Source organism: Nerophis lumbriciformis, linkage group LG15 (assembly GCF_033978685.3).
Source record: "Nerophis lumbriciformis linkage group LG15, RoL_Nlum_v2.1, whole genome shotgun sequence".
In the NCBI taxonomy this organism is placed as follows: domain Eukaryota; kingdom Metazoa; phylum Chordata; class Actinopteri; order Syngnathiformes; family Syngnathidae; genus Nerophis; species Nerophis lumbriciformis.
Window position 1 is genome coordinate 4,901,420 of NC_084562.2, and position 22,996 is coordinate 4,924,415.

The 22,996-nt window shown below is 38.2% G+C and overlaps 1 protein-coding gene across 4 annotated transcripts in view; it reads right to left on the bottom strand.

The window, feature by feature from the left end:
- LOC133615997 (amyloid-beta A4 precursor protein-binding family A member 2-like) overlaps positions 1 to 22,996 on the bottom strand; it is a 142,699-nt gene that overhangs the window by 38,929 nt on the left and 80,774 nt on the right. For all 4 annotated transcript variants that reach the window (XM_061974974.2, XM_061974976.1, XM_072914767.1 and 1 more), the window contains exons 4-6: positions 17,777 to 17,857; positions 15,390 to 15,429; positions 12,950 to 13,095 (exon numbers count right to left, since the gene is read on the bottom strand). In XM_061974974.2, coding sequence (XP_061830958.1) covers positions 12,950 to 13,095; positions 15,390 to 15,429; positions 17,777 to 17,857 — 267 coding nt within the window. The remainder of the gene's footprint in view (positions 1 to 12,949; positions 13,096 to 15,389; positions 15,430 to 17,776; positions 17,858 to 22,996) is intronic.

Here is a 22,996-nt window from a genome sequence, read left to right on the forward strand (position 1 = left end):
ACGCAAAGTAAGCTTCAAAATAAAAGCATGGCAATATTAACGTGGTTGCTATGACAGCAATTAAGAAAATGTTCCCCTTTTTTTATTTTAGATTGTTAGCCAAAGAAATAAATGTTATTATAATTGTAGTCGAGACATACAGTCGTGGTCAAAAGTTGACATACACTTGTAAAGAACATAATGTCATGGCTGTCTAGAGTTTCCAATATTTTCTACAACTCTTATTTTAAAGCTTATTTAATCCTACCCCTTTCTCACTTCAGAGCGTTTACAAATATATACATCATTTACTGACCTTTTTTTATAATAGAATGACATCTGTGAATTAGTATATACAACAGTTTTGTAATATGTAATTAATTAATTCAGTCATTATTAACATACTGAGATGAAGAGTATCTTATTTTCAATAAGGTTGATAGTAATTCTCATAATTCTTCTTCTTTGTACTTTGTAAGCACTAACTTCATTACTTAATCCATTCCATTATTTAATTCCACATACTGATACGCTGAAGGTTCTAAGTGTTGTACGTGCATATAAATGTTTTAAATTCGATTTTCCTCTAAGGTTATACATCTCCTCTTTAGTTAAGAAGAATTGTTGTACATTCTTTGGTGTTATTATGGGTCTACTGACAATGTGACCAAATCTGCTGGGTCAAAAGTATACATACAGCAATGTTAATATTTGGTTACATGTCCCTTGGCAAGTTTCACTGCAATAAGGCACTTTTGGTAGCCATCCACAAGCTTCTGGTTGAATTTTTGACCACTCCTCTTGACAAAATGTCTGCAGTTCAGCTAAATGTGTTGGTTTTCTGACATGGACTTGTTTCTTCAGCATTGTCCACACATTTAAGTCAGGACTTTGGGAAGGCCATTCTAAAACTTTAATTCTAGCCTAATTTAGCCATTCCTTTACCACTTTTGATGTGTGTTTGGGGTCATTGCTCTGTTGGAACACCCAACTGCGCCCAAGACCCAACCCAATGTTAATATTTGGTTACAAGGCTGATGATATTAGGTTGTCCTGAAGAATTTGGAGGTAATCCTCCTTTTTCATTGTCCCATTTACTCTCTGTAAAGCACTAGTTCCATTGGCAGCAAAACAGGCCCAGAGCATAAGAATTGTGTTCCTGGGATTAAAGGCCTCACCTTTTCTCCTTCAAACATATTGCTGTGTATTGTGGCCAAACAGCTCAATTTTTGTTTCATCTGACCACAGAACTTTCCTCCAGAAGGTCTTATCTTTGTCCATGTGATGTTTACATACACCAGAGTGTATGCAACTTTTAACCACGACTGTATAACCAAATCAAAATAACACATGATAAAAGTATACACAAATGAAGGACATTTTGTCAACAAACTCCCTTCATTATCGTCCGCTTTTCAATATGTCTCTGGGGATATGCAAACGTTCATCTTGATGTATGCCAGCCCGTCAGAGGGGCGTCGACAGTCATGTGTTCTACTGTATGAATCAAGGATTTCAGACAAGTGAAAAGGCATTAAAGGTGGTGTTTTCAGTTGCAATAACCACAGCAGACTCTTAATGCATTTTGGCTGCTAGTTTCACTTCCCATGTCAACACACCAACGATCCACAACACGACAAAGAACGATCATCCACACTCGCAGAGAGACAAGGATCACGTAAAGCCTGAAACAAGGCTCTACATCCGTGCGTCTGGAGTGACTCAGACGCAAGAAAATGCATAATAAAAGACGTCTATTAATGTAGGACAAAAGTGAAGAAACAATATATATATATATATATATATATATATATATATATATATATATATATATATATATATATATATATATGTATATATATATATATATATATATATGTATGAACAGTACAGGCCAAACGTTTGGACATACCTTCTCCTCATTCAATGCGTTTTCTTTATTTTCATGACTATTTGCATTGTAGATTGTCACTGAAGGCATCAAAACTATGAATAAACACATGTGGAGTTATGTACGTAACAAAAAAAGGTGAAATAATTGAAAACATGTTTTATATTCTAGTTTCTTCAAAATAGCCACCCTTTGCTCTGATTGCTCTCGATGACCTTCAAGCACACCTGTGAAGTGAAAACCATTTCAGGGGACTACCTCTTGAAGCTCATTTTGAGAATGCCAAGAGTGTGCGAAAAAGTAATCAGAGCAAAGGGTGGCTATTTTGAAGAAACTATAATATAAAACATGTTTTCAGTTATTTCACTTTTTTTTCCCCACGTGTTCATTCATAGTTTTGATGCCTTCAGTGACAATCTAAAATGTAAATAGTCATGAAAATAAAGAAATTATATACATTTTTATATATACTGTACATATATATACATCATGTTTGGGGTTAAGGTTACAGTACAAAAAACCCTTAGCACGCATCATTTGTCACTGGTCAAACGGAAAGGATGCACACAGCAAAAACTCTGCTATTGCTACCACCGAAATTGAGTAATCTTGAAACTTTCTAACCACACATCAGGATAACAACTTGATGATAGTTTGATGACACCTCTAACTTGAAGTCTGTCTGGCGTGAGGTATGGATCCGTAGAAAAAAACGATTTATACGTGCTACCAAAGCTAACCAGCGTCAATCACTAGTTTAAAACGGTTGCCTAGCTTTAATGACACGTCAAAGCAAAAAAAACTAACTTCTAGCCAAAAAATCCAGACACTGAATAAGCCTCTGGAGACACAGGAGGTAGAGAGATTGATTCCGGAAGCATTGCATTTAAGTGGCCTCCTGAGGAAGATGCTGGAAAATAAGGCAAACTACAAACACAGGTTGAAAGTTTATAGTCACAGAATTCCAACATGAAAAATGAGATTTGTGATGATCAAGAATCCTAGGGAAGAAAACACAGCACTGCACCAAGATATTAAAGCCCTGCAAGAAGACAACACTGCTCTCTGCATGCAGCATTTATGGAAGATAATGATGCAAAGGAAACAAACAGAAGAAATGAAAAATACCATGGATGAGATGGATCAGAATACATAAATGAACAATGTGATAGTGACCGTGCTCCAAATGACATCTACAGAGGTGAGTTCATCAATGGAGCGTCAGGCTGCCATCTCTCTGCAAACAAAGGAAGTCGATGTCGATATTAACACCATCGACACATGCGTTCCACTCAACGGCAGAAACAACAATACCACACCAGCCCATCATCGTTACGTTCACCAACAAGAAATTGGTGGGAAATAAGCTAAAAGGTACACATGTGTCCATGAACGAACATCTTACAAAACACAATGTTGACATCGCCAAAAGAAGCACCTGACGACAGGAAAAACAGGAACATTCAATGCACTTGGAGGGCCAAATAAAAAAAACTACATTAAGCTGAATGGAGGACCACATCAGGGATCTGCATAAATATTACAGACCCCGTCTTGACAACAAGGATAATGAAGGACACAAGTAGCAAACTAAAGGTGATTCAACATCAACTCAACTAAAAATTGATGAAAAACATGTTCTTTGCTATTGATAATATCTAACAATTAACGTTTGTAATGAAAAAAATAAATCACCAAAAAAGTAACTTTCTTATGTGGGGACTTCAAAGTTGGCCTTTTGAACCCTAACAAGCAAAAGACAATTGATGATTTCATAGACATAATATAATGTATAGAATGAGTTCATGTCTTAAAATTACAAGACTGGATTAACAGTTCAATCAATCAATCAATCAAAGTTTATTTATATGAACTTAATCACAAGTGTCTCAAAGGGCTGCACAAGCCACAACGACAACGACCTCAGATCCCACATCAGGGCGAGAAAAAACTCAACCCAATGGGATACAATGAGAAACCAGTTCTCTGTGCCACACCTGTCCCAATTATTTTTTACAAGGGGTCTGCTAATTACCGACATCAGTTATCATCTACCATTTTTCATAGTTTATGACAAAAACTACAGTTAAATAAACATTGAAAAGAAGAAAATAATAACGCAGAGAGAAAAGTATTAATGTTTTTAAAAATGATCTGAGAGAACATTTGGTATAAAAATGGTACTCATTACCCTGCTTGGCACTCAGCAACAAGGGTTGGAATTGGGGGTTAAATCACCAAAAATGATTTCCCGGGCGCGGCCACCGCTGCTGCTCACTGCTCCCCTCACCTCCCAGGGGGTGATCAAGGGTGATGGGTCAAATGCAGAGAATAATTTTGCCACACCTAGTGTGTGTGTGACAATCATGGGTACTTTAACTTTAACTAGGGGCCTGATTTACTAAGATCTAAAACCCACGCGCTAAACAGCGTGTACAATCTATAAAATAGCATGTACTATTAGTGTGCGTGTTGGGTGCAATTTACGTGCGCAGTGGAAAAAGGGTGCAGACCGCCCTATTTAAATGAGGATTTTTCGTGTACTATACGGGGCATCACCACGGAGACACCGTCATTAATGTTATCATGCTCGTATTGCTATGTTTTCAAACATGCAGGAGACATTTATCCTATTATGGGCATTTTAGAAGCAGTCCTGCAGTGCACCTATATTGACACTACTTTTTTTTTTATTTTACCACCGAAGATGTCCTCATTGGAGGGAGGCTGCACTTTTACACAAAACAAGCATACTTAAAAAGTTGTTTTCTTTTTTTTTCTTTCTTTTTTTTAAATGTTTTTCTTTTTTTTTTTGATTTGCAAAAAAAATAAAAAAATAAAAAAAGTTGTTTTCATGTAAGAAATATTTTATTTATCTATATTCTATGTGAAAAAAACGAATGTGTCAGGTTTGTCACTGACAGTTTAGTTATGTTTTGAGTTTTTCCTCTGTTTGTCTTTATTTCCTGTCGGCGCTCTTATTTTGGTTATTTCCTACTTGTCTCCCTGAGTGCTGTGTCCCCTCAGCTGAGGCTGATTGGCACCTGGCCACACCTGGTGTCAATCAGCCAGCTGCTATTTAAACCTGCCTTCTCCTCCAGTCAGTGCTGGATTATTGTCGTTCCGACCTGTCGTGTCGATATCAGTGTAGCTGTATGCGGTAAGCTATATTTTGTAGCTGTTTGTAGCTTACTGTCTTTTTGTTCTTAGTCCCTGTTTACGGGATCCCTGTTCACTGTTTCCAGTTTGTCCATTCCTAGTTCCTGGTTGGTGTCTTTTCTTTATTCTTTATTTTTTGAACATTAAATAATGTTTTCCCGCACAATGCCTGCCGCCTTCTCTGCATCTTGGGGTTCGTCACCTACACACTCTGACAGAATGTCATTGAAATAATATGAAATGACACCTAAACGCATTAATTGAATTATACAATGATGGTTGCTGAATAGAAGATATGTCTAATATTTGTTTATGTTTTGACAGCCCAAAATGTCGACACAAATGTAGGACGGAAGATTCTCGTCTGCCTATCGTCTGTCTGTCTGTCTGATCGTGTGTGGAACTATCAGTTTGCACTTCTGAAATGTGCTTAATAAAACGCTAAATAATGCTCGCAAAACGGTGATGAGTGTTGATGGAACACATTGCGCGTGCTAAATAATCGTAATTGCATTTCCCGCTCCGTGTATTGTGGGTGTGCTGATCAGCATATACTGTATTTTGCATATCAATAAAGACAGGAGACGCAAAATGGATTGCACAAGTTCAGTAGATCAGCTTTGCGTGTGCTATCAGGTTTGCACATGTTTTAGTACACGCAAACCTTTAGTATATCAGGCCCATAGTGTAGAGTAAAAATGTGATAATTGGACCGTTGCATCCATTGCATCAGTATAATAAGCAAACGAGCGCATGACTTTGCTTTTACTTCAAGTTTATTCCACTGTTGTTGTTTTTTTCCACTATTTCTCTGCTTTGGGGAAGCTGAGCAGGGAGCAGACAGACAGCGGGAGAGATTGAGTCGAAATGAAGCCGCATAAATATTACATCAAAGAGTAAAGCACTACGCCAAAATGATCCGCATAAATAACTTGCAAAGGCTTGCTATAATCTAAACCCGTCTTCTTTCTTTTGACTAAGTTTAAAACACCAGTTGTTTGGATGCATTCATTTTTGTCAGTTGCAATGTTAAACATTATGTGCTGGTTGCTGTTATGTCGTCAATACATCAGGACGACTTTGATACTGACAAGTGAGTGAGAAAAAAATATGATGCCACATCAAGGTTATTTAAACAATAAATAACTTCCTGTGCCTGCAACAATTTACTTGTATAAGGCGATGCACTGTAACCATGGTTACACTCCTTCGCCCTACTTTCTACTCAGTTTGACGTTTACTATTACTGTGTTACACTGACGTGCAGTCACTAGAGGCAGGTGAGGGCCCGCCTCACCTGCCATCATGGAAAGAAAAAAAATGTAAAAAGAAAAGAAAAAAATTAAATTGTTATATGTATCCAGTGATTATACTATAAAGTTATTTTCCATTTAACTTCACCAGTTTTATATTATTTTTATTCAAAATCGCTGAATTTTCACATTTGCCGTTCAAATACTGAGAAGAGACGGTGCGGTGAACAGCAGCCAGTTGAAGCACGTCACTCAGTGCCGCAACATGGATTGCGCAATGACTCGGCTAACTGCTGGCCTGCTGTGCAGTGAGACTGTATTGCTATATGAACTATATTATACATTTCCATAGTTTAGTTAGCTGAGGTATATAATGTACAGTGTATTTTGTCAACAACTGTATGTGTGTAAAGTATTTCTTGTGCTGAGCGATCATAAAACGGCTGCAAAAGACGCACTGGCTGAGGCTCGCCTCCTGCACCCCCGCCGTAGAATTGTTATATCAACTAAAGCCCACACTTAAACTTTCCACGTGCAAGATTGAATCTATTTAAAAAAAATATTTCATAAGAAGCCAAAAAGTGCAAAAACAATAATGTTGGTGTTGGAGGAGTTGTGAATGACTGCAGGGACACAACATTAGATACGCCTGCAGACTGCAGGTGTACCTAATTCACAACTCCTCCAACACGAACATTATTGTTTTTGCACTTTTTGGCTTCTTATTAAATAACTTTTGTAACCTATTTTCATGGGCTTTCCTCTTTGTGATGTTAAGTTCCTGTTATGCACTGTTATACAGTATATGCCTTGAGCTTTTATTTTGAAGGCGCTAAGAGCGGAAGTGATGTCACGTTGCAGGGGTTTTTGAAAGAAGGTAAATGAAGTGGTCCTCGTGTAAACTGGAGCCTCCGTGTTTGTTATTTTGTAGTTTCATACAGTATAGGCGACATTTATAAACCCTCGGTTACACTTTTTTAAATAGATTCAATCTTGCACGTGGAAAGTTTAAGTGAGGGCTTTAGTTGCGGCGCATGGACTTAATTTCTAAGTAAAGGTAAGACCATAATAACGTTTTTTTTATTAAATGTGCTTTTTTGTGTGCTACAGTTTGTATGTGTAAAGTTAAAGTTAAGTTAAAGTACCAATGATTGTCACACACACACTAGGTGTAATGAAATTTGTCCTCTGCATTTGACCCATCCCCTTGATCACCCCCTGGGAGGTGAGGGGAGCAGTGGGCAGCAGCGGCGCCGCGCCTGGGAATCATTTTTGGTGATTTAACCCCCAATTCCAACCCTTGATGCTGAGTGCCAAGCAGGGAAGAATGCTGGTATGAGCTTTTAAACATAACCCGTTAACTGCTGCCAATCAAATGGTGAATAAGATACTCTTTAGGGTTCATATGTTTGTAAATCTGACTGTGATGAAGTCAGTGCCTCACCAGCCATCAACCTCACTGCACGTCACTGCTGTGTTAAAAAAAACAAAAACGCATGGAAAGGAACATCCATTACACATTCCCTTTCATTCTGGAGGTGGAAGACGTCACAGAAGGGCATGAAATATTGTAGAAAAGAAAATATATATAATATTGTCACATTGGAGACCGTATGCTATACTTGACAACTCCCAAACTCCAAAATAGTAAAGTAATATACCGTATTTTTCGGACTATAAGTCGCATTTTTTTTCATAGTTTGGCCGGGCTCCAGTGCGATTTATATGTTTTTTTCCTTCTTTATTATGGATTTTCGGCAGGTGCGACTTATACTCCGGTGCGACTTATACTCCGAAAAATACGGTAATTGAAACGTTCTGTTTTGTAACAACTGTTATTATTTATTTGATACCTTTGTTATACTTATTTATTCTACACATTACTCTCCTTTTATCCCAAATTGTTTCCTGACAAAACCTATAGCAATGCAGTAATGTGAGAAATATACTACATACAAAAACCTGGGAATATTCAGATTTGAGAAATTTCGGGATAAAGCTAAATTGTACTTTACATGTAGACTTATTTTGACATACTCTAAACTTTTGAAAGTCCAACTTTTTAACGTTTCACTACGTTTTGCACAACTTGCTCTTCTCTAACATGGAGCTAAACGTCACATTTCAAATGACTTTCCACAGAAAGACTGCAAAGTAATTATGGCTCATTATAGGAGACAGATAAAAAGCTGCTGGCATACAGAATGTGCCATGGTGCCAAAAACCCATTATTTTTAGCTTCCTGCGTGCTGTGAACACACTGAGAGTTTGGTATAAATTTGACTTAAAAAGCATCGGATCTGAGTTAGGGATCAGGGTTTTATGCTGCCCGGTTAGGGTTAGGGTTAGGGTTGGGGTTAGGGTTAGGGCGATCACACACTTTTTCATATGAATTGCATCCATGTTCATGTAATATAGTAATCCCTTGATTGCAGTGGTCGGTGAATTTCCGCTAACTAAGAACGCTATTTATTTTAATGAATATTATATGCATTTAAAGTCTTCATAAGCTCTCCACACAGCTTCTGACACACACTTTAACAACTTTATATGTTTTTAAAACACGTTTTACACTCTAAAACCTAAGTAATGTTTACGTAAACAGACTCCTTTCATCAATGTCCAGTGAGCATGCTCAAATTTTGGTATGAAAAGGTTGAACTCAGTTTCAAACTGCAATTTTACATTTTTGTTTATTTTCTTGTTTTAGGCTAACACTTGTTTCTTTCCGTAGACCCAGTAATGCATGGGTTAAGTTGTTCACAACCTTACTTCAAATATTTCATACACAAAAACTATAATAACAATAAAAATCATTTTGCTGAGAACATCCTGGGTTTTCTGGTGATCTGCTGGTTGGTCCATCGTAATAGACTGTCAGTTTTTCCCAATGCCCTCTGTGGTGAACATGAGGACCCACAGTACTTATTCATACAAAAGAATGAAGACCGTGGATGCCATGCAAAAAATTAATTTGTATAACCAAAAAGAAAAACATTTCCTTCTTCTTTAATTTTGCACTATTTTTGACCTACATGTCAACTTAATGTGTATTATATTAATGCATGAGAGCATTTTGTTGTAAGTTGTGAATTGTGTCTGTTAAAATCATGGTTGTTTTTACAAATGATGACAGATGTGAACAAGAGTATGTATTGTCTATGTGTGATGATGTAAATTAGGTGTGGTTGTAATGTACCGTATTTTCCGGACCATAGGGGCACCGAATTATAAGGCACACTGCCGATGAATGGTCTATTTTCGATCTTTTTTCATATATAAGGCGCACCGGATTATAGGGCACATTAAAAGAGTCATATTATTATTATTATTATTTTTCTAAATTGAAACACTTCCTTGTGGTCCTTGTGGTGGACCTTTGGTCAAAATGCTGCATAGATTATGTTTTACAGATCATCTTCAAGCCGCTTTCTGACAGTCGCTTCCGGATGCAAAGTTTTGTGGGCGGTCTTATTTACGTGGCTCACCTTCGGCAGCGTCTTCTCCCCGTCATCTTTTTTGTAGCGGTGTAGCGTGCAAGGACGGGAGTGGAAAAAGTGTCAAAAGATGGAGCTAACTGTTTTAATGACATTCAGACTTTACCTAAATCAATAACGGAGCAGCATCTCCTCATCCGGAAATAACAACAAGGCCAGAAATGTGTCCCATGAAAAACCGTCCGACCGGAACTCTAATAACTAAAGTTTCTTGGGTGAATAATGTAAACTCACTATACCGGTATGTTTTAGCGCATTCATGGCGAGTTTACTGACAGATATAAGTAAGAAGTTTACACTACTTTATATTTGAAATGGCATAAACGGAGGATGAATGTCTTATAACAAAAATATAGAGAAAAAGAAAAAGCTTATCGACTATGGTGTCGCCACAGACTACAAAAGCGGACGCGCACAATTTTTCAGGATTCATGCAGATCCTAAATACAGATCAGCAGGTACCAGAAGGTAAGAAAAGTTACTTTTGCATAATATTGCAAAACAAAACGCCAGATAATATGTCGTACCTTTTTTTTTTGAGTGTCGTGTGTAATATTCTATATTTTCAATGGAACATATAAAATGTTGATGTTGTTTACTTGAGTCATATTGCCATCATAGTGCAGTCTACACATATCTCTTATGTTTGACTGCCATCTACTTATGCTTATCATTACACCACGTACCAAATAAAATAGCTTTGAGGTCGGTAAGCAAAACCAGAATTATTCAGAACATCAGGCGCACCGGGTTATAAGGCGCACTGTCGAGTTTTGAGAAAAAACAGAATTTTAGGTGCGCCTTAGAGTCTGGAAAATACAGTATGAGTATGTGTCAATGAAAGGGCATTTTATGACTTTTCTTAATTTGATTACATGCTATAGGATAATTGTATTGTTATAGTTGTTTTGCATGTTTTTTGTATATTTTTAATTTAGGTAACCAGGGACTGCAGATAGAAATGATAATGATGATAATCTGGTGCAGACCATATATGTCTTTGAGCTTAATGTCTCTGGGCGTTGTCCCTCCAAATAAAGACTAAACTAAACTAATTTATGGTTTATTATAAGTATATGATATTAAAGAAGAAGATGCATAAAAGAGTTATTGCCTGATTCTGCTGTCCATTGTAAAGGACAATGCATTAAAATGTAAACAATGACAATTTTCACCCAAGATGATTACATTCAAGAACATTTTACTTTTCTGGGTCTTGTGATGTTGAACAGTGTATATAAACGTTCATTCTTCATTTATTTGCACTACAGATTTGTCAATAGCATTCCCATCTCTGCAGTAGCAGTCCCGCTATGTAAGCTTGGACATATAAAAAAAAAAAACTCCATGAAGCCAGTAGACAAGGAAGACCATAGCAACAATGATTTCTGTCTCTGCACAAACCCACTTTCCAAAACACAAATTGCTTTTACAATAAACAAAAAGAATCTAATTTGCTCTTTGTAAGAGGAGTCTGTGGCTGAGGCGTGTTCCAATTAAGTTGTGAGTTGCAGTGCTTTACAACAATTCCACAAAAATACACAACAATCTGTGTTCCTTTAGCAGTGGCAAGCACTCCTGCAGAAAATATTACATTTGATGTACGCTTCATTTACCAAAACATTGTCCCACACGATACACACAAAACACCCGTACACGGTTAACACAACTGTCATGCATTTACGTAACCAATATGGCACCTACACAAATTATGTATGTCGTGTGTGTGAGAGCAGCACACTGGCCTAGTAGTACACTTTTAGCAATTACTATTAGTTTCCAGAGTTTGGTGACTACATGTCAGTAAGTAGAAATGCATTTGCTGTTTTACATACATTTTATTCCGTTAATATCACATTTGTTAAATATTTGTACAAGTTTACAATGATCGCAATGATCATTTTCATTAGCCTGTCAATAGGCTTGTCCATTGTATGTTAGCATTAAGTTTGCAGCATAAGAGCTAGACAACTTGTCTTTTAGTAGTAAGTGAGCAAACAAAGGCTCTTAATTTGTCTGCTGACTTATGCAGTAACATATTGTGTCATTTATCATTCTATTATTTTGTCAACATTATTAATCCACTTGTTTATTTACTGTTCATTTCTGCTTACTTTCTGTTTTAACATGTTCTATCTACACTTCTGTTGAAATGTAATAATCACTTATTCTTCTGTTGTTTGATACTTTATATTAGTTTTGTGTGATACTACAAATTTAGGTATCGATCAGATACCAAGTAGTTACATGATCATATTCAAAGTCCTCATGTGTCCAGAGACATATTTCCTGAGTTTATAAACATAAAATTAATTTAAAAAAAATGAAAAAAGATTTTGTGACGATAAAAAATATAGACGCAATCATAGTAGTATCGACTAGATACGCTATTGTACTTGGTATCATTACAGTGGATGTTAGGTGTAGATCCACCCATGGCATTTGTTTACATTCAGGGGTGCTAGCTTGCTGTTAGCGGTTAGCTATTGTATCCTCCAACTGTGTGTAGTGAAGCATGTTCAGCTATTCCTCGTCCTGCAGGGATGATAGTCGTTAGAAACGTACTTTATTTGTCGCTACTGAGGCGAGGATTAGTGATTTAGAAGAAGCTAAAACACTGCCGACTGCGGATGGACATTAGCCGCTAGCTAGCTAGCCATGTTTTAAGGCACCTCTTCGTGTGGGCGTTTTAGTGTTATAGCTTCACCTTTATTGTCAGTTTTTAGGCCAAAGTTTTTAGGTCTGTTCTCCTTTTTCTGTCTACCGTGTCTGCTTGTAAGTACTCTGTGATTGTGCACTGCCGAACATGCTCCGGTACTTTTCAAACAGAGTGTAATACCGTTTTTGATTCATTAGTACCGCAATACTATACTAGTACCGGTATACCGTACAACCCTAGTTGATACTAATAAATAACAACAATGTTTTGTTTTTGAATATACTGTATGTATAAAAAAAAAAAATGCCCTTAAAAAAATAATAGCCAATTATGCAAATCATATGATGACATCATATTGACACCACCCCAGTCACACACCTATCAACACACTGCATTACTGTATGTACTGTCACTGTGAACAAAAAATAAAACACAGAGCTAATATGAACAGCGAGCAAAATTGCAATGAGTGTTATTTTCTATGTTGTTTTCAAAGTGAATCTGTGCGTACCTTAACCCTGCTGACTGCCTCCTGGGCCTGCATCATGCGTATGTTCTTGGAAGGGTTCCTCTCGGACAGTAGCTGAGTCGAGCCCAGGTAGTTAGCGGCAAAGATGATTCCATCAATCAGGTCTTCTGGCTCGCAGGGTCCTGGGACTAGGCCAGGGAGAGAGGATGCTGATGAGCAAGGAAGCCGACTGAAAGGGACTGACAGGGTCTGGTGTGGGTGTGTGATGAAACACAGCCAAGCACCATGGAGATAGATAACAGACTGTGTGAGCAATGACTGGCTGCGAGCTGATGAAGGCGTGATGTGTGAGGACCTGAGATTATTATGTCTGTGATATGTAAATTGGAACCCTCACTTCTCAATCTCATTGTTTGGCCTGCCATCTACCCCAAGGCAGGATAATTACTCAAAAGTAGCTCAACCAGGACGGTGGTGGGATAGACTGGAAAACCACCTTAGTGCTCCTCCATGCAATTTTCCAAGTCTGTACTCACCAAAGGCCAATTAAAACCCCCTTCTCTCTCTTTGGCCTGATTGCCTGTACCATCGATGGCAAACTGCTGTTACTGTTATGTTGACCCAGATTCTTCAGAGAAGGTGTTAGCAGAGGTGGGCTTCACCCTATGAACAAGTCGTATGCATACAGGAAATAATAGTCTATACGCCAGGTAATCACCACAGCCTGAGGTTAGATTTGTTTTGGAGGTGCACTTTACCACGCAAGAGGGTTTGCAGGGAGAGGAGCGAGCCACTAATGTTAATAATCCAGGTTGTAGAGACCAAACTCAAAATTCAAACTGTCAAAATACCATAAACTGTTCAGATCAGTTTCAGTTTATTTCGAACATGCATACGATACAATCTGGGGGCGGTATAGTTCGGTTGGTAGAGTGGCCGTGCCAACAACTTGAGGGTTCCAAGTTCGATCCCCGCTTCCGCCTGTCAGGACTTGGTCCTTGGGCTTTGTTTTTCCGGAAGGCAACGGAAAGTAGGCTCGGGCGAGACGGGAATGTGAGTACATGATTTAATATAACGACAATAAAAAGGAACAAACAAAAGGCGCTCACAGTGGAGGTACAAAACTTGGCTATAAACACAAAACTTGCACAAAGGCAGAAACTATGAACAATGAAACAAAAACACTAACTGTGGCATTAATAAACAAAAACTTACTTGGCATGGACTATGACGCAAGCAGCGTGAACTGGGCATGAAACGTAAACATGGCATGAAGCAGAGTGCCAGGGGTGTGATGTTGCCAGACAGACAGCCTGGCAACTCGAAGCTTAAATAATAGTGACATGATTAGTGAAAACAGGTGCGTTACTCAAAACGTGAAACAGGTGCGTGACGTGACAGGTGAAAACTAATGGTTGCTATGGTGACAAAACAAGAGAGTGAAACCAGGAACTAAAAAGCGTCCAAAAAACAAACAGCACATGGCCAAACAAAAACATGATCAACACAGACATGACACCGCCATCCTGGTCACTTCCGTTGTGTCCTTGGGCAAGACACTTTACCCACCTGCTCCCAGTGCCACCCACACTGGTTTAAATGTAATTTACCGGTAGATATTGGTATTTCACTATGTAAATTGCTTTGAGTCACTAGAGAAAAAGCGCTATATAAATATAATTCACTTCACTTCACAATGTAATGCATCACACATTTCCAGTTGTTTCATTACAGCACGTCCGAAAAGGAGTAGGAAGAAGCACATCTTATTTAATCCTACCCCTTTTAATACCGTAGCAAGTTTATCCAATTTCCTTGTTATTTCGATTAATGCCATTGATAATAATAATAATAATAATAATAATGGATTAGATTTTATATCGCGCTTTTCTATTATTAGATACTCAAAGCGCTCACAGAGAAGTGGGAACCCATCATTCATTCACACCTGGTGGTGGTAAGCTACATTTGTAGCCACAGCTGCCCTGGGGTAGACTGATGGAAGCGAGGCTGCCAGTTTGTGCCTGAGGCCCCTCCGACCACCACCTATCATTCATTCATCATTCATTCACCAGTGTGAGCAGCACTGGGGGCAAGGGTGAAGTGTCCTGCCCAAGGACACAACAGCAGCGATTTGGATGTTGAGATGTTTGCTCTGTATCCGTATTGGTTATTTGTGAGTCTTTCGTTTTTATTCATGAATTTGTCTAATCTGTTGTTAAACAGTTTTTCAATGATTTTAGAAAATTGTGAAAGTAAAGAAACAAGTCTGTAGTTTGTAAACTGGTGTTTGTCTCCAGTCTTATAAATCGGTACGATTTTTGCTATTTTCATTTTATCTTTGTACCTGGAAAGCAGCATACTGTAGCACACAAGGGTCAAAATACGTGCCAAGTACTAAAAATGCATACAAGTTTGCTAAGTGGGCCCAAGCACGGTACCATGACCAATATTCAATAGGTGTACAAACAGAAGAACTTACCATCAACAAAGCTGGGGAAGGATGCCACCTTTTTGGTAGTCTAGAAAACAAAACACAACATTAGTATTTAATTTGTACAAGACTGATAGACAAGACGCAAAATGTAGATATTAACTTATGATATTATGTCAGACCCACTCGACATCCATTGCTTTCGGTCTCCCCTAGAGGGGGGGGGGGGGGGGGGGGGGGGGTTACCCACATATGCGGTCCTCTCCAAGGTTTCTCATAGTCATTCACATCGACGTCCCACTGGGGTGAGTTTTTCCTTGCCCTTATGTGGGCTTTGTACCGAGGATGTCGTTGTGGCTTGTGCAGCCCTTTGAGACACTTGTGATTTAGGGCTATATAAATAAAGATTGATTGATTGATTGATTGATATGTCAGTAAAAAGTCAACCTTTCTACAAAGTGAGTGGTTGTCCGTCCTGCGATTGACTGGTGTAAAGAGAATGCAGAGAATTATCCGTGCCCTCATATTCACATTTCTGTGAACAAAAATACAGTGGTACCTAGGGATAGATACTGAGTACCATTTTTTTTTTAGAACCAATTCCTACTTGGGTCCAAGACCGTAAAAATTCTGGACTATTGTTGTCCCGATACCAATATCTTGGTACTGGTACCAAAATTATTTCGATACTTTTCGGTACTTTTCTAAATAAAGGGGACCACAAAAAATTGCATTATTGGCTTTATTTTAACAAAAAATCTTACGGTACATTAAACATTTTTCTTATTGCAAGTTTGTCCTTATATAAAATAGTGAACATACAGGACAACTTGTCTTTTATTAGTAAGTAAGCAAACAAAGGCTCCTAATTTAGTCTGTTGACGTATGCAGTAACATATTGTGTCATTTTCCATTCTATTATTTTGTCAAAATTATTAAGGACAAGTGGTAGAAAATGAATTATTAATCTACTTGTTCATTTACTGTTAATATCTGCTTACTTTCTCTTTTAACATGTTCTGTCTACACTTCTGTTAAAATGTAATAATCACGTATTCATCTGTTGTTTGATACTTTACATTAGTTTTGGATGGTACCACAAATTTGGGTATCAATCCGATACCAAGTAGTTACATTGGTCATATTTAAAGTCCTCATGTGTCCAGGGACATATTTCCTGAGTTTATAAACATAATATACATTTAAAAAAACGAAAGAAGTTGTTGTGATGCCAAAAAATATCGACGTAATCATAGTAGTATCGACTAGATATGCTACTGTACTTGTTATCAATACAGTGGATGTTAGGTGTAGATTCACCAATGGCGTTTGTTTACATTGTGACGCTGGTGAGCTACGGTCGGGCGGGCCGGTACTTTTCAGAGGCGGTATAGTACCGAATATGATTCATTAGTATCACGGTACTATACTAATACTGGTATACCGTACAACCCTATTCTGGACTAATGATACAGCTATACTTTACGGCTGTACTTTTTTATCCAGCTGACAAATTAGTAATTATGACTCGTGCTCGCTGTCACATTCATTCTAGGGTTGTACAGTATGCCGGTAATAATCCAAGTCAGCAGTACTAATGAATTAAAAACGATACTATACTGCCTTTAAAAATGTGGGTAAATTTTTTTTCATCCGCATGCTGCCGTGCATGATGTTGAGTTTGTCAAAATGCACACACAAAGCGCATACAAGCAATAACATTGTGGAGAGGAAAAATGGCAACAATTCCACTGGTTAATAGAGAGGTTGCGTGATGCGCAATATGGAGGTGTTTTGGCTTCAAAACTCCGGATAAAGGTCACACTTTAAACGCAGCTGCTTTAAAACATGCTCAGTTTAAAGAGCAAGAGATAATGTAGTTCAGTAGCACCCCTGCTGTGCACATGCAGATATGTAGATGTACACACAGCTGCTTCCCTTGTTATCGATACTATTAGCGCAGTTAAAACTGTAAAGGTAAAAGTGATGTGAAATGTTCATTTATACATTTCATTTGGCATTTATATGTATTTTGCAATGCCTTTTGTGTATGAAACGTGTATTGGGTTAACTCTTATGTATGTGAAATGATTGGTCTTACATTATTTCTTATGGGAAATCTTGTTTCGGTTTTCATACAATGCTGTTTTCAACGGACCCACTGAATAAGGATTAATAACAAAACAGAGGTATTACTGTATATTGATAGAGAATAACTCATTTTTTCTGCCTCCTCACTTTAAATCAATCAGGGACAGAAGCAGCTGGGTGGTGCGTGTTCACAGAACAACCATCACATGCCTCACTGAAATAGGGCTTTCACAAAAACCTAACACAAGGCAGCCATCGGGCTGCAAGAAAAGGATATTGTCTCACACGCAAACATTCCTTGGTACAGCTTAACAGCAATATTTGTACAGTAGTGATGTGCTTACGTCTGGTACGTTGTTGTTCTCCAGTGGAATATTCAGATCGGAGCGCTGCTGTTTTCTTGGCTGCTCTGCACTGTTGCTCACCTGTCAGGTAACAGAGACAACAAGAAAAACATCCTGTGAGCTTTTGGGGATGAGATCGGTAGGTCGTGAGTTCAAACCCCGGCCGAGTCATACCAAAGACTATAACAACGGGACCTATTACCTCCCTGCTTGGCACTCGGCATCAAGGGTTGGAATTGGGGGTTAAATCACCAAAATTATTCCCGAGCGCGGCCACCGCTGCTGCTCACTGCTCCCCTCACCTCCCAGGGGGTGGAACAAGGGAATGGGTCAAATGCAGAGGGTAATTTCACCACACCTAGTGTGGTACTTTAACTTTAACATACTTAAAATGTGTGCATTACAACCCAGCAGTGATCAAACTTTCAGAAGTGATATGATACGCTTTTGCCTGGTATTACAGTAGATCCGGCAGCACGGTGGACGAAGGGTTAGTGCATCTGCCTCGCAATACGAAGGTCCTTGGTTCGATCCTGCGCTCGGGATCTTGCTGTGTGGAGTTTGCATGTTCTCCCCGTGACTGCGTGGGTTCCTCCCACCTCCAAAGACATGCACCTGGGGATAGGTTGATTGGCAACACTAAATTGGCCCTAGTGTGTGAATGTGAGTGTGAATGTTGTCTGTCTATCTGTGGTGGCGACTTGTCCAGGGTGTACCCCGCCTTCTGCCCGAATGCAGCTGAGATAGGCTCCATCGACCCCCCGCGACCCCGAAAGGGACATGCGGTAGAAAATGGATGGATGGATTACAGTAGATCCTCGCTGCCTAATCATTTGTGCTGACAGATATTTCTTAATCTTTTTTCTATGCTGTAAATTGTTTCTTTAGAAAGTTAGTTTTATGATTAAACGAATAAGAAGTTTGATGGCACTATCTGCAGGAGGAAAAGAACGCCGCAACTATGACTCCAGCAGAGGGCGCTGTCTGTCATGCCAATTTGCCTAATATTTGTCTGGCTATCTGTGTTGGCCCTGTGATGAGGTGGCGACTTGTCCAGGGTGTACCCTGCCTTCCGCCCGCGTGCAGCTGGGGTAGGATCCCGCCACCCCAAGAGAAGAAAATGGATGGATTTTCCACCTTTGACAAGACGATATGTTGTGTAACTAAGTACAATACTGGATGTCTCTAATAGTTTCTTAATGCAAATGGGTGTTAGACCTGTTTTTAGTGGGTTGAAAGAAGGGATGGGTACCGAATTCAGTGGAACCTTGATGCCTTCGTGTGGTTTGCACACAGATGCATAATTCCAATAAAGGATCGCTTCTTCATTGTCTCTTTGCGCAGACACACGGCACCCTCTCTTGTCCCCGTCGTGTCTGCCTGCTCCCTGCTCCAGTCAGCTGATCATTCGCAGACGACAAAGTAAAGTGGCTTTTACTTTTTGAAATTGTTATCATTGTAGCAATATAGTTGTTAAAATTAAGTATTTTTGTGATTTCTGATCGTTTGTGAGGGCACCAAAGGGACTTATGTGTGTGTGTGTGTGTGTGAATGTTGGCAGAGAAGCTGCATATGTCATGTTGTTGTTTTGGCTTGTTAAAAAAGAGATAGTTGATCAATAGCCCTCTTGTTATGTTTGTTTGATGTACAGTTTTGTATAAGACTTTATTTTGTGTTCAAAGTGTAAAAACTTGTACTAAAATAACAACTTTTGTCAAGGCCAGAAACAATTATTCTTATATTGAGGTACCACTGTACATTTATAGATACAGACCGAAGTCGGTCCCAACTACTGGGTTCCGATTCACATAAAATCAAACGGTGCCATATTTCGACACCATTGTTGCACGTGACATCACTTCCAGTTGCAGATTCAGCACTGGCTCAAGCACTTGGCCAGGAAACAAGCGTTCAAGCACTCAGAGCGGACTCAGCCGGACTGTCTCTGGGTAATGTTACAACTATCCATGCCAATATAGCAAGAAGAAGGCGCTCAAAAGCGCAGTAATGCTGCACTTTTCAAAATGTGCTAGCTTGATGCTAATTTACATTAGATTTGCCATAGCAACCCTAACCCTTAGCATTAGCGATTTTACATGGCGATTTCAACACCTCCAAATTTGGTTATCAAAACTACAATTAAGATGCACGTTACAATCAAACAGCTGGTGTGTAATAAGACAATACTTACACTTTGTAAGACTCAACAAAAGAAAAGTCTGGCACATCTAACTGAGCGGAAAAGACTACTTCCTGGCTATGGCAACACACCACATCATTTCTATAGTACTGCCATCTAATGTCTTAGAATTGCAATTGCATATAATACAGTACAGTGCAGTACTTGCAAATGAGATTTAAAAGTGTAAGAAAAGTTCAGTGTAAAATGTTAAAATAAAATAAAAAAGTGATTACGTTTTTTTTTAACAATTAACATGAATTAACATTTTTGGACATACACACACAGGTATCTCCTGTACAGTATTTACTTTTTTAATTTACATGACCAAAAAACAAATAGAGATGGACAGATGCTAAATACTTGGGTTAGAAGAAGAACTGATGATTACGCAGCAAGTACATGGCAACTGGCAGCCAACACATCACACAGGGGAATAATCCCTTCTGGCTGTGCACACCTCTTATTAACATTCAACCATTACCGGCACAACTGCCAATAAAACTTGCTCTTCAATGGTGGTCTAAATGAAAAGTGGAAATGTGACATTCAGAGGAACAATCCACGTTGTTGAGCAAATAGAGCTGAAATTAATCACCACCGATACGACATTAGTGGCCTCTTTTGCAAAATGAGAGCTAAGGACCTGATTAGTATTCACTGTGTTCTGTAACTCAGTTGTGGCATTAATGAGAGTCATTTTGTTCAGTGGGATGTGGTACAAAACTGCGTATATACCCAAAACAAAGCACATATTCAGTCATTTTTACACAAACTTGCATGACTAAGAAACATTTCCTCCAGACAGTCATAGGAAAGATAATAGCATTTGTTTTTGCTGCAAAAAATAATATGGCTAATTGACCACATTAGTTTAAACTGCAAATGCTCCACATCAGTGCCAAGTGGTTGTTTTGTCTTTGCAGGGTTTGCACACCATATATGGTACAAGAAATGTGCTTAAAAAACAACATTCATATTTGCCCTATTTTATAAGTTTGGTTTCTATTTTGTTTTGTATACAAATTCTTGCTAACTCTCAATTGAACAATATAGAAATCATTCTTATATCAAAATTTCCGTGATGTCTAGATTTACATTTTTGGCTTCAGATCCGATCCGATTTCGAGTTCTGATCTGATAATTTGACAATAGATTAAAGAACTGAACATGTTCTAAATCAAATAACTAAAGTAAACACAATAACACAGTTTTACAAAGCTTATCTTAATACCTTAAGAATTAGCTAGTATGATTGTAAATCAGATGATGTATTAAATTTGTGGTATTGAATGCTTTATATAATATATTTAACAAAATAAAGTGACAGGTGCATAATAACTAAAGAAAACCAAAAACTACTGTTGGTTCCAATCTAAATAAATTGACTTTTGCCCGCTCAGCTTTCCTCTATCCAAAGATTTACTACATGAGTTTGTAAACAATAACAAAAACAACTTGAAAATGATATTGTAAAAAGAACAGGAAAAAGAAAAATATCAACCTAATCACTTTAGTATTGTTTCTATACTGATACCATACTATGTATTGATCTGGATCGAACACCCCTAATTACATTGCAGGTTGAGTGATTATTTTCTCCTGTCGTCCTGCTAAGTTATTGTATTTAGCATGCTTAACTAATTATTTTTCCTCTCGTCCTCCAGTGATATGGAAAAAAACATGTATTTATTTTTAATTTATTTTCCGCCATGGTGGTGAAGATTAGTATCTTAGAGGCGATTTTGCACTGTTGATAGATAATTAGCTGCAGCTTGCTTTCATATTTGAGCCGGTGTTCCGGCAAGACGCGCCCCTTCCTGGAATTTATGCAATTCCTATTTTTTTTAAATACACCAAAAAAAACATATGTCCACTGGAAAGGCCACTGGTCATTAAGAAGATATAGAATAGTTCTATATATATTTCTATATATATTTTCTTTAAACAAACTAAGTATAAGAGTACCTGAGCTTTTGTACACCTCTCTTTTCGTACGATTAAAATTTTGACCCGGTTTACTTACGTATCATTCCGTGTAATCGAGTGCCAAGGCAAAGACTCCTACGCGTAGATGACTCAGTCTTTTCTTAATGAGTACAACTAAAAAATACCCTGAAACGGGGTCAAATAAAGTTGTAAGTACCAGCACTTTGATAAAGGAAATGAGAAATACTATTGAATCTGTGTTGGCCCTGTGATGAGGTGGCGACTTGTCCAGGGATAGATGGACTATTGAATTCAAGAGAGAATTAGTAGCAAAGTATGAAGGTGGCATCTTCGTGGCTCTCCCCTCTACTCCGTCTTCGCTCATTGGCATCTTCCTCAACAAGCGTCTTCAGTAAAGATTATTCCTTAAAAGTTAATTCAACCATTTTAGTCATCATTTATATGTATTGCACATTGTTATCTCCATTTAAAAGTATGATTGTTCACTATAAAATATGTTTTGTGTCAAAATATTTGGATGTCTGGAATAGATTCATTGGTTGACATGATTTCTTAGAGGAAAAATCACTCCGCGTTTCGTACTTTTTGGTCTTTGTCGGAATTTTTGGGACAGATTACTGACAATAAGTAACTTCTACCTGAGGGCCATGTTTTTGTCCATTCATGGTTGCATTTAGACTTTTCTCCCATGCTGTCTGTATCGGGTGTGGAGGAGCAATCACATCCACAGAAGAACATGCCTCTATTTTTAAATTTTTACTTTGGGGGTTATTTTGGAGTCATTCTCTGGCTTTCTATCATAGTGTGTATAAAGTGTGTTATATATGGAGTTGAATGGAATGACTTTATTGTCATTGCACTTATAAAGTACAACACAATTACATTTTCAGTAAAAATCCGTTCAAGATCAGACAAACATTATAGAGCAGGGGTGGGCAATTAATTTTTACCGGGGGCCGCATGAGCAACCCGTGCACTGCTGGAGGGCCACATCGGCAATATTTCAATTAAATTTTGCTCAATATTATTTTTGATATACCGTAAGATAAATAACAATAATAATTAATAATAATAATAATAATACTTTCATT